We start from the raw sequence: 13,608 nt of genomic DNA, 5'->3' as shown, positions 1-13,608 counted from the left end.
GCGGTGGCAAAAAGCAGGAACCGTGTCAAGGAGCGGTAGGACATTTATCAATTGTATCGCATGTACAATGTTTCGGTATTCAACACGAGGTGCTAGCATTGACACTAATCAGTTGGGTGAAAAACAAACGTGACCAACGTACCCATCCGCCGGAATATGGCGGTTGTTTTCGTGTTGCCTACCGACCGGTTATAATCTCGCGCGCGTAATCTGCATGCTAAACAAGGACTCGCGTTTTGGGGACGATGTGTGATGGAGCGAATAAATTATCGCACTCTCATGCGCATCATTTTATTGAGACGATTGATTCCATCGCATGATGGTGGTGGGATTAATTTGCGCATATTTCGAGGATGATTTGGTTGTAATATTTTTTTTTAAACCTTAGAACTCATTTTCCTTGCATCGCAAGCGACGCATTAAACAATATCGCATAAAGCGAGCAGCAAAAAAAAAAAATGGCACCTTATTGTTACCGAGAATCGACAACAAAAAGGAAAACAAAACCCATTTTCCCACATTTCTCGGTGATAAAATATAAACAATTTGGACGGGGTCAGGTAATCCGTCCCACTCGCGCGCGGTGAATTATTGGAGAAACAATAAAACTGTGTCTGCCGGTTGCAAACCTCCGCGTCCACAACGGCGTGCATTCGTGTTTTAATTTTAGCGCAAAAGCACTGAAAAAAACAAATTCGAGCTCGCAACAGCACCCAGCCCGACAATGCCACCGCAGGACAACGCGACCACCAGGGGTAGGGATTTTTATTTTTATTTCAATAAACACACACACGCACGTAAACGCAACACTCACTCCTCTAGGTCACAGTCACGGACGGATGAGTGCGAGTCGCATATGCAACCCCCCCCCCCCCCCCCCCCGGGTGGTGTGATGTCCTTTCGGGGGGAGGTTTTTTTTTGTGTGTTTTTGCTTCTACCAACCCAGAGTATAAGCCCCATTACGTGCTGTTGCTATGGAAAGCAGATCACAGCACGCGAACGGATCTTTCAAATCGAAGCAATCCATGAGCACACTCACCGTCACCGTCATATCCTGGCATACTTATTTATCCCGCGTATTATTGACATATTCATATACCCAATGTGTACTCACCATGTAATCGCTCGTGCTCCTGCCGGAAGGAGGCCAGGCTCGGATCCTGGCGGATGGCGGCCGGAAGCGCGCGCCATACCTCCAGCGATGCCTCCGTCACCTGGCTGAGAGAAATGATAGAATAGTTAGGCCGGATGGAGTGGACTGTGACGGATGGGCGCGGTTTGTTGAGCCTGTCCAGCTCTTCCTCCGGCTCGGTGAGCCGGAGTATCTTGAACATGACATTTTTGCCCTTCGATTTGGACATTTGGAGCGTCCTGTGGTGTTGTTAGTGTATGTGTGGGTGGGCGCGTGTGTCGTTATAAGCTGAATGCCGATCTGTGTGTGGGAGCGTTCGGTTGCAATGCAGGTGGAAGGATATTGCGGTGTGAAATCGATACACGTGTTGTTGTTGGTTAGTACCGTGCAGGGGACACGAATGTAATTAGCGTTATGCCTGCCCAATGTTTAATCTTTTTTTTTCTTCAACACACACACACATACACACTTTCACACTTGTTTTCCCGCGCGAGTTCTAAGCGCATTCACAAACTTTCCGTGCGCGTGCAGCGTGCGTTAGCTTCACTGTTAAAACCACCGTTAGAAGGCTGTTAGAAAAGGCGGGAAGGAGTTGGGATAGAGGATACAAATTAAAACAATCAATGCGATCTCGATCACTCGAAAAACCCCCCACACACACACCCACATGCACACTCTACCGCTTCTGCGGCTGGGAAACATCAAAGCCAAAGGCGCTCCAGTTTTGCCCACTTTAAGCGCGTGCTTCGCTTGGGAACACCGGTGCATGTTAGTAACGCCGGTGGTGGTTGATCCACCCTCCAGTACATGCACCCGTGCGACACGGTTAGCACGTTCTTCACCTATGTGGGTCCATCGCGCTGGATGGCGTGCCTCGGCTGCTAATGGGAAAATGTTGTACTGCTTCGAGTCCCCTCGGGGGAAAAATCGTCGGCCCGTTCGATCTCTGCTCTTCGAGTGCTCGCTCGCTGAATCACCGTGCTGTTTGCATTCGAGCGCGCGACAACTTTACAATGTGTCCTTTTTTTTCTTTTAGTTTTTCTTTTTTTTTTTCTGCCCCTTCCAACTAAAGGCCTGATCGTGGGGGTGGTTTTTTTTTTCCTTTTTGCTCTGCGGCAACTCACTTTAACACACAGGGGAACATTTGATTTTTGCGTTGCCGAAATATGCTTGCAATTGTGTTTGCCAGTGAGTGGGGTGGGAAAGATAAAGAGAGAGAGAGAGTAAGATCGAGAGAGGGTAAAAAAAAAACATCCACACACATACACGCGCTTATTTGGGGAGGACAGCAATCGCTCGGAAAATGGTCGCCAGGTTCACCTATTTTTCGCGCACGCTGACAAGCGACCAAACGACCGCGCGCACATTAGTTCACTAATTTATGTCCTCGCCGGAAGAGACCGATCGCGAGGAGGAAGAAAAATGCACACCACACGCATACACACACAACCCACCCACAGTATGGGTGTAGGTGGGTTGTACCACCCGATCGGGGAGCAATGAGTTTTTCCGTTCAGCTTGTGCGCTTCATTGTCCACCCACCAGAGTGGGACAGGGTTTTTTTTTGCGCCGTCGTTTGCCGTCTCTTTCTGGTGGCAGTTTTTCCCCACCACGTGCTCGCTTTAACGAACCACGATCACCCGTGTGGATCACCGTTTTATGGGCCATTTTTCATTGAATTCACGTATCCGCATACAAGAAGCAAAAGGAGGAAAAAAAAAAAAACGGCGACCCCAAACATGTACGCTTGCGATCACTAGGCTACCCCGCGGGACGACCTTGAGGACGTTTTTTTTCGTCGCCAACAACATTGAGTTTGCTTCACGCACGCCCTTTCCACACACGCTGGATGGCCACGGTCACGGAGAGGTGAAAAGCGCGTCGCGAAATAAATGGCGCCACCTTTTGGCGTGAAAAACCCCATGCAGCCCGCCCCCCGAAAATGAATGGCCAATTAACGTGCCGTACGCTTCGATGTTAACACTAATCGGCAACCAGCGTAATGAGCAGGTCAGGCGCGGCCAGACGGACGATGGATTGGACTATTTTCGTACCACAGCGCGAATTGAATTCTGTTGCCATTCGCTTCACAGATCAATGGTCTGCGCTTAATGCGAACTCATGCCGCACTGAAGCCGACATTTGTGCCTAACGAGCGAAGTGCGTTGTGCGATAATTTATCACCTTTTGTCGTGGCGCCCCGCGAAGCGGTGTGCTTTCTTCAGATTCACCGAACGGTGCTTTTGGCGGTTTGAAAATGCATCCATCCCAGCATCGGTGCCCGCTCGACTAGCGGGCCGGAATTTTGTCGCATGCGCATTGATGCGTCTGGTGCGGTTGTTTTTGGCCAAGTGACCGACATCTAGCCGGTGGTTGGCTTTGTAAATGACCGCTCAAGCGTGAACAAGAACGACGACCGAGTTACAAATGGAGCTGGAGCGTCGTGGTGCTCAATTTGAAGCACGTGAAGCTTGTTGCGATAAGCTTCAAAGCGGTTCGTTTTTTCTTTCCTTTCAATGGAGCGGTTTTCAGCAAACAAAAAAGCATTAGCATGAGAAACAAATCGATGGCAAGCGTTAAGCTAACTCCATACGTTTCATTTTCAGTATCCTGGCGTATCAATCTCATGAGAAGTCTATCTTTTTCATCACCAACGATAACCACAGATGATCCACATGACTCAAAAGACTTCGCCAACCGACATTTCATCAACTCAAGGCCCAAATTGTGTGTGTGTGTGTGTTTTTTTCATCATTCGCTCACCCATTCGCCCTCGGTATTTCCTATCAAACATCAAAGGCAAGGCGAAAAGCACGAGTTACGCTTGATCACCGCCTCCACGTGCAGCATTAGCTGAAGTTCACTGCCACCGAGACTTTGACTGCCCACACGCGCGAAAGCTCTCTCTCTCTCTCTCTCGTCAAAGTCACAATCAAAGGCGTCGTTATCGGACAACTGCTTCGAATTCCAGCGAAGGCGACTTTTGTTCCGTACCTCCTCGATTCTTCGACCCATGCCGCTAGACGGATAGGCAAATATTTGGCAGCATATGTTTGCGGAGCATAACGGCTCCGGGCAAATAGGTGGCTTCTCTTTCCCGGCCGGGTATGCCGCGTGAAGGCAGCACCGGTTGCGAGAAATGAGCTTTTTTTTTCTCGCTGGCCTTGTTCCATGTGGGCGGGAAAATATTTGAACGATTGATGACGTATTTCGAGCAGAGTTGTTAACAAAACGTTTCACTCTTCCCATCTCCCCACCAAAAAACGTGATCAATTTCTTCCGAATCGCTCTTTGATGTTGCTGCTGCTGCTCGTTTTGGGCGTTTGTCAGACGATCGGAAAAAGTAGAATTTGTGGAATCCTTTTTGTCGTTGAATGGGAATGAGTGTTAACTTATTGCGTATTTTTTTGGGATGTAATAAATCACTTCATATACTAAACGCGATCTCAAAAGCATACCGCTTCGATGGGTTGGAATCTCGGGGTAACTTATATCTTCCACATGAGCTGCTTAATCCACATCAACTCTGGCAGAAAGACAAAGTCCTGATGACTCAAGGTTAGCGGAAAATCAACACAGATTTAGCCAAGCTGCGTGCCTTGAACCTTTCCGATAGGGTTTTCTCCAGCATCATCCCGTACGGTAAATAAATCCCTACCGGTAACCTTTTTTTTCCGCAGAAACCCAGAACCCTCATAACAACCCCAGGCACCTTGGGTCAATATTCACCGCCCAAGTTTGGGTAATTTGCGTGTTCTTGCTGAAGGGTCCGTTTTTGCTTAACCCAGCCCACAACTAAATGGAGCCATCAGTGGCCCCGAGACCGACAAAAGGTTCGCTTTTTGCGACCATAAAGAGCTGCGGGAAAGAACGTTACAATCAACACATGGAGCGTGATAATGGCAAAGAAGCAAGGTAGCCAGGCGTTCGCTCAAGTGGGCACTCTTCGATAGTACTTCCCCCACCAGAAGGGAAAGTAAGCTGACGCGATGGGAAAGGGTCCAAGGGCTCACGGGCCAAGTGGCTGCATTCGTGGCGCAAATGCGTGGCAAATGCTTTGGTCATGGTACGGGCATAGATCGCGCCTGACTACCCCGGTGAGGGACTTAATTGAGCGTAATGATGAGCCTTATTAGACGATAGATGAATGGGTATGATATCGCGCTATTGGCTTCCAGATGGTTGCAAGAGCCACGTGTAAGGAAAGCTACAATGAAAGGGTCTTTCGGATCGTTCCCACACAATGTGAAGTACGTTATATGCTTTAATCAATAATGAGCAAATCAATTCAGGGAATTCGAATGTAAAAAAGACATTCATTCCTATCAATTTATCAACAAGCTAATGCCTTTTTGTTTGCAACAAAAAAACCCTCAAGCTGTTGGCAACATCTTTATTAGGGTTTCGAGTTTTTGTGCTCTAATTCTTTACCGCCTTTGAACCTACTTATCGTGCTCAACGGTAGCAACAGATACCTTGCTCATGGCATCAGGGCGTGTTTTATGAGTCACTAATCACCACAGCCAAGAGGAGCAATGATTTACGGCGCCAACAAGTGTCGAATGAATGGAAAATCCGTCCGTGCCGGAAGATAAATCGACAAAAACAAAATTTAAGCTACAACATCAAGTCAACCGTCCAATGCATCCTCTAACGAGGTTTGATTGATTAATAGCTGCCCGGGATTTGTCGATAACGAACTGAACCGAAAGTAACACCGAAAATTGTACCGCTTTCATCCCAAACTCCCCCGCCGGTTCCGATAATCGTAATCGTGCCGTGGTCAAAGAACTCGTCAACTTCGCCCCCGTGTGGGGGCTTTCGATTATCAGCGTGGTTTCGTTTTGTCCGAAATTATTCACCCGAGCACGACAGCGGTGCTAATGGGGAAACAGAAACTTCCAGCTGATAACGGACCGTGAACCGGTCGGATCTTGGTTCCGCTTTACATTGGAAACGCCCCGGGGAACGCCTTTACCGTCTCGATTAACGCTTCTCTGGGGTTCGCACAAAATCACGCTCATTGCACGCTGCACTGGTGGGGCTTAAAATCGGCAAAACAGTGGCGATGAGTGCAAAAAAAATTATCACAACCCCCCTCAAACACACACACACATACCAGCGGACAAAGGACAACAAAAAACGACACAGCATAGCTGGCGCCTTTGTGATAACTCTTCGGGCAAACATTCGCTTCGGCTCCATTTGGCGGCGACAAACGTCCGACCCGCTTCATGGTGCCGTCTTTTTGGCATTGGTGTGCCATTGACGGATGTCTTTATTTTTGAGGGGGATTGGGAGCACTCGCACGGACTCGGAAAGGTGCAGCACCATCCGCAGGATCACGCGCCAGACCGCCATCATCTGTCAAGAATCCGGACAGTGCGTGCGTTCGGCGAGGGAAAACACACCAACCGTAGGATAACGAATTTTTCTTCACCTTCGAAACCCCACACAAACACACCGACGTTGGTCCGAAACCGGTCAAGGAAATTCGGTGACCAGTGGCCAAAAAAATACAGGGGCCACACAGGCAACACAATAACGAAAATAACCGATTCCTCCCGCACCACGTCTAAATGGGGCCCTCGCTGACGAGTGCCAGAATGTTGAGGGAAAATTTTCGAACTCATAGATAGTTTGTGGATAAAATTATCTTCCCACTGTCCACCGGCCGGTTCTGGTTCTGGTCCCCGCGCGAATTATGATTGCCCGCGCGCGAAATGTACCATCGATGACAGGTGCCAATTTTGTGCTTTTCGCCCCACCGCAGCCTGGTTGGCTAGATTGTTGAGGTGTCTGTCGCGCTGCCAGCAAAATGTAGAACACCCCCGATTGCTGGTTTCGAAATAATCGGCACATTATTAGCGGCGTTTCGGACGCGCGAATGTTGCAAATTACATTAAAAATGCGTCTTCCGCGCGGTAACAACGCGGCTAAAGCACGCTTATCGCGATCGCGATCGTGCTCCATTTGATGATGACTGGTGATGTAGGGTATTTTGAAAACCTCCAAATTGCTTTCCTGTTCGCATTGTTACGCTTTTTCGTACGATGGAAAATGGCGTAAACAAAACAAAAAAAAAAACAACTCCATAACACACTCGCACACCACTTTTTCTCCGATCGTGCTGGTACGTGCACTGATGGTAAGGGAAATATTTTCGAATAAACACAACTCATCGTTTTCCCGTTACGTTCACGATCACTTTGAGGTGTGTTGCTTTCTGCAAGCGCGTCATTAGGCGAAGAATATCATTGAACAGCACTAAAACACATTTTGTCGATGGGTCGACACCCACATGATCCTCGATGATCGCTCTTCGGCTTTGACGCGTTTGCTAGCGATCGTTTTCAATCGTCCTTTTCGATCATGTGATAATCCAAAGAGCGACAGGACATCATCTTGGGGTCCCTACACCAGAAAAATGTCACTAGTCCACTGTGCTCGTTGGATCGAAATTGTCTGGCACAAACAATTCCACGATCCCAAGCGTTACACCGTTCCGGGTACACTAAGGCTCTTGATCGCGTGCGTGCGTTACCGTGCTCGCGACAAACACCGCGGCAGCGCACCGAGAAAACACTACCCCGACAAAACAAGGAGGAACCGCACGATTCAACCGTTAGCGCAGGACTACAGTCCGATCCGGTGCGTTCGTTACTCGGGAGGTCGCGAATCCGCGCGCGCACCTTCACGAGGCGCGAACGAGAGCGCACCATGTGCACCATGGCGGTTGCAGATAGTGGCCGCGTGTAGTGGAGTTTAAACCCACCCCCACGTGCAACGTGTGAGTGTGATCGGTCGTGTGTGAGTGAGTATTAATTTTGTTTTTATTTCGTTTTTGCGCGAACCCCACGCGTGTACGTACAACAAACGCCACCGACGGCAAATCGTCAGATCGGGAGTGAGCGACTCGTGGAGTGGAGACTAGGTTTGTATTTATTTTTCAATATATATATACACTTTTTTTTGTGTTGTCTCCTCACGTCAGAGCGCCCGAGTGGCCGGATGATCTCGTTGCGCTGGTGTTTGAGAGTTTCGTCCGTCGGTGAAACCACCCCCAGCTGCGACAGACCGGCCAGCCTCCCTTTTGAATGGTATTAGAATGTGTGCCCCGGTTCGGGGGGGGGGGTGCATTTTTCACCCCCTTTCGGATGGCGTCGGTTGGGGTGGTGATGAGAAGGCTGCGATGGGAGTAATGATTGAAACGAAAATAATGTCTCCCTCACGGCCCCGGTTTCGCTTCCAGCGTTTCTCCGATGCGTTTAGTCGTCCGATTTTGCGAGGGAAGTTTTACGAAGCGTTTTCACGAGGCGAAAAAAAAGGCGTTTAATTTTTCACCCATAAAGGAGCGAATAGCGTTCAGCGTATAGATCAGTCAAAAATGTATAAAAAAAACGATATGCAAATAATCGAATGAATCGTTCCATCACGTGCTTCATTTCAAACAGGTGCTGCGCTAAAACGTCACACTGAAAGCGTTAATCCGAACCACAAACGTTCGAGTAAAAGCCTCCGGCGCTTTATCGCGCGTAACGAAAAACCCGGCGGCAGCTCTTTCTGGTCCGTTTCTTATCTCCTAACAACACTCGTGCGCTCTTTCATTCATCCGCGCGCTTAATTCTTTTGTTTTCAACCCGCTTCTTCTTCGTCTTCTAACGTCAGCGAAGCTCAAGGTTGCAGCTGGGAGCACCGCAGGAGCAACACAGCCTGCACGAGAACCGTCGAGAATGATCTACGGGGCCCTTTTTTGCTACGCCTTTCCAGGGAAGGTTGAGCTTGATTGGTAGCATAATTTTGCGCTATATTTAGCGGCACAATAGCGCACGAGGGGTCAAGGCAGGAGAAAGGGGGGTGGAGAACAATAAAAACAATAGGATAATGTTGCACTTGAGCGTTGCGATGCGTCGGTTTCGGGGTTGAGTGGCGTTAAATGAGGATTGACAACGCGGCAGTGACCACATGGGGCCCGTAAAGGCGAAGGTTCGAGATTGCCCCAAGTCGATTATGCTGTTGTGCGATGGAAAGATCGAGCTTCGTACGTTTTTATTAGACGGTAGCGTTGAAAAAAAGGGGGGTTGAAAATAATTGAAATAAAATAAAACCGCACGTATGATACGTCGCATGCATCGCGAGCGTACTCGGGGCGCAAAGTGCGCGAATTTGGCTCGCAAAACTGCACGCCTGCCAGCAGCAACCGGTCGTGAAAAGTGCAAGTAAATGGCTCGCAAGACCTTAGCTCCCGGCGATGGTGCAGACCTCAATCGTGTATACGAAGCAAAACCAAAAAAAAAAACAGCCACAAACGCTGGATTGGTGACTGTTGGCACCGATTCTGTAAAATTGCGCGCACGATTAGCGAGGCGAGCGAACCGTCTGGTCGAGTAGATTGGCTTCTCAAACGGCAAAACACTCGCAGAAACGGGTTTGCTCGCTAATGAACTGACCATCCTCAACGGGCGCACCCTGGGAAGGGGTAAAAAGATCGCGAGATCACGATCGCGGGTCCGTCGATGTCGATGCAAGTAAGTAATTTTGTTTTGGGACCATTTTTTTTTGTAACTCTTTTATACGGTACGGGGCGAATCAAAACGAGCCAAACGAAATAAATATGCTGCCGTGACGGCACGTACCTTTTTCTCCATTCACCGTTGGCAAAGATGTATGTTACTTCCACCGGTGGCATGGTGGAAAAGTGATCACTCGAAAGCACACACCGAACGTCCCAAATGACGCCAACGTCCACAAAACGCACGCTCGACACACAGAGCACTAAACAAGCCGTTACCTTTTCGTCCTCTTCACAATGTCCCGCGAGGTTGAGCTATTTTCGTGTGGAAAGAGTTAAAAAATCAATCTCGAACGAATCAATCACACTCGAGCGAACTTCGGTCGCTGACAGGGCCTGCTGGCTACGGAAATATCACACCAGCTACTGGATCGGTAGACGAAAGGCTACCGTGGCAGCGCTACGTACGGTGGATTCGTCATTATCTTTTGTGAATATTATCAGCTTTGGGCTTTTCGCAGCTTTAGTGCGTCGCATCTCCATGATTAGGGGCAAAAATGGACGCTTCTTGCATGGGTCTGGTATGATTTTTTCATATTTTAATATGAATTAGCGCTTTAATAAGCTGAAACGCCGAACGTATTGCATAGACAGACATTTGAAACGTATAATAGCTATAAAATAGAACTCACATTTCCAGGCAACATGATACCTTTGCAACCGGTGTTGGAAGTCTGCTAATTGATAAGGAAAATATCCGCTAATCCTTGCGTCTGCCGACCATTGCGCCGCAAGCGTACACGCACGTGCCACAAGACGCTGCACGGTCAGACAATGATCCTCGCTCGATAAGACAAAGCCTCGTAAATCCCACAGGAGCTGGAGCAAGCAGATGGCTTCAACCAATTCCCTCACACACATCTCGGGTTCTGCAGTGCGATATCGGGGTGTTTTTTTTTTCTTTGCTCCCCCATTTGCTCACTCATGCGTAGATCTACGGGCAATGTGCAGACCGCCAATTCAAGGGCTTCTAAATTTAGCCCCACTCATCCACTCATTATGAAAGGATGGCGTAGTGGGAAGTGTGAGAGAAAAAAAAAGAACGAAGGAAGCGCACAAAACAGTCCACTCACCAAACGCGACAAGGATTTGGGGAGGGAAACATATCATCACGGGTCAAGGCGCAGGTGGGATTTTGGGTTGATAGATAAATCGAATTACGCCACGATTGCATCATGCTACATTTGTGCTTCACGGCGAGCGTCACGGTGGGTCTGCACGGACGTCATCGGGCGGGAGTGTTTTCTGGGACGCGCTGGAAAAAGCTGCGTGATTGGGGATCAGTTTTGTAGTGAATGGTGCAGTGGCTTAGCCACTAACGCAGCATTTTTGCTTTAATCCTTAAAGCTCGGCATGAGGCGTAATGTGTTTTCCATCCATTAGACTCGCCAATGTGTGTAATCAACAGTTTTTGAGTTAATCCTCGGTCATGACACATTTCATTGGATTAAAAATTGTGTTTTGATCGATCAGAATATGTTGATCACTGGTATGAATTTTATGGTCCAAAACATTTCCGACGCAATGAATCATTGGTTTGAAATATTGCTGATCTGTTGATTGAATTTACCTCGACAGCAAGTTTATTATCTTTGTAAACCACCGAAAACAGTCACTTATGAACCATACTCATGCACTTTCTGCCAACACGAAGCAGGCAAGCCAACAAGCCCGTAAAATGCTGGTGTTTGCTTCGATACTGTTGTTTCCTTTTATTTTATGTTTTTTTTTTGCTCAATCCGGTTCGGTTGGTCCTGCAACAAGCTGCCGCATGTCTGGCTGCTCGGTTTTACGAGTCGCCTGTGAGCGGATCCATAATCGGTTTACTATCGTCGCGTGACGGTACGCTTGGGCCATAAAGTGTGATGTAGCATCAATGCTACACCTTGCGATCTACCGTGTCAGCAGTAGTCAGAAACGAAAACATCGTGTGAAAGAAATGAAGTTTTCATTCATCTAATTCGATTCGTTTGTCTTGCGGGTGCTGAACTGTTGCTCGGGAAATGTAGATAAATTGAGCATTCCAACGCAGCTTCTTGCAGTTTTTACTCAGTAAGTAGCTTTGGTGTTTGGTAGCATAAAATAGACATTTATGTAATATGAGGTACAACAAGAAATGATTTGATGGAGTTCATTCGAAGATGTATCCTTTAGTATGGAGGCGCCCAGTATGTTATTGATTTGCTTAAAAATTATCAGTGTCACATTTATGGTATGTTGTTAAAATGTTGAAATTGATATTTTTTCGTGTTGTTTAAACATGTAAAGTAATGTAGAGCAAGTAACAGCTTTTAAGCCTTAAATATGATTTTTTTTCGCAAATATGATTCATGTCACTTTTACGCGCCTAAATATATGCAACACACAGCCCATGAGATAGTTTTCAAACTGATAACATGATGCCCATTGCTAAATTGATTGTATTTTTCTGTGTATTTGCTTATAACTGGAATGATTATCGTGAAGCATATACATTGATAATAGGTCAAGACAAAGATTGACTCATAAAAAGCCTTATAGCATACTTATTTTGACATATTTTGCTTACTCATTGCATGATACAGGCTGGAGAAAACCTATGTAAAAAAATGCTCCTTGCAAAAGCTTAAATCATGAAAAATACAAAATATTTTCAACAAAATAGCTGTCATGACAGTTATGAAGGTTTTTTGGCTCGTAAAATTGCTAAGGATTTTCTTACCCTTTTTTGTAATATCGTGCTCTTAGACACGTCTAAATCAATATTAAACGGCAATTGACCACTCAAAGGAATGCATCTTCAGACCAAGCACGCGCTTCTTCTACCATAGCGATGACGCTATCTACTCATTGGTTAGACGGCCGGTTTTTCACGACCTTGACACCAGAGCAGCAACCCGGGGTTGACGAGACGCGAAGAAAATGCAGAAATGAAACGAAAATATAATAAACCATTCAACCCATTTCACCTCCCCCATCAGTTGATGCTGTTGAGAGACGAGTTTATTTTTATACTCTGCGATTGGTTGTGCGAAAAAAAATCTTCATACGGCCATGTAAAGTAATCCTTGCCGAGAACATATTGAACCACCGTTCGAGATGGTTGGCAGAGAGACGAAAAAAAAAACCGACACCCCTACGGCGATGGCTGGTATGGCGCCAAATGAAAGTGAAATGATGCCTACGATGGTGTAGAGCACGCGTCCCAACCACAGCCACAAACGATGCCTGTCAGTTTGGTGCTCGGACAAACCTTACCGAACTCATGCTTCGTACTAGCTGACCAAACCAAGGTCGGGTCGTTTCACTTGCTTCGCTCGCGCTTGATACTGCTTCCTACTCACCCACTTTGGTTTGCTTTCGATGCCGCCAATGACGTCACAGAACGAACCGGAGACAAGAAAGGGAGTGAATTTTCAGACAGCGTTTTTCTAAGCGCCCCATTAATTACGATGCCGCGCCCTGCGTAAGCTTCGCGAAGGGAGCGATTGAGCAAACGAACAGCACCAACAAAAACACTATCGAAAGTCATAAAAGCGATTAGGAAATGGTGATGAGCTTTTATTAGGTTTTTGAACCGCGTCGATGCGGAAGGCGTTGGTTGCTGGAGCGAAAGCCGGAGGGAAAACTATCGCCGGCGAGTATAGTCCTATTTTTGGAGAGCCGTGGGTATCGTGAAAGATTATCTGTTTACGTATCGGAAGTACAGCGTTCTCGACTTTCATCGAAAACCGTGAAAATAAGGAATCAACTAGTAGCTAGGCATAGGAATCCACTCTTTGAAGTTAAGTTTGACATTAATTAATTGCGTACGAAGTGGCCTTTATGTTATGGAATTTTCATTGTATCACAGCAAAAGCGCAACTATCCGCAATAGTAAATAAATCGCATCAATCGCCTGGGTGATGAGTTTAATAATTTAAGA

At 47.2% G+C, this 13,608-nt stretch overlaps 1 protein-coding gene across 1 annotated transcript in view; it reads right to left on the bottom strand.

The window, feature by feature from the left end:
- Nucleotides 1–13,608, bottom strand: part of LOC128726803 (P protein-like) — a 44,835-nt gene that overhangs the window by 5,787 nt on the left and 25,440 nt on the right. Inside the window, exon 2 of the mRNA XM_053820629.1 lies at nt 1,115–1,218. Within this exon, the coding sequence (XP_053676604.1) occupies nt 1,115–1,218 (104 nt within the window). The remainder of the gene's footprint in view (nt 1–1,114; nt 1,219–13,608) is intronic.

The sequence above is a fragment of the Anopheles nili genome, chromosome 3 (assembly GCF_943737925.1).
Source record: "Anopheles nili chromosome 3, idAnoNiliSN_F5_01, whole genome shotgun sequence".
In the NCBI taxonomy this organism is placed as follows: Eukaryota; Metazoa; Arthropoda; class Insecta; order Diptera; family Culicidae; genus Anopheles; species Anopheles nili.
This window is presented reverse-complemented; position numbering and strand designations above follow the sequence as displayed.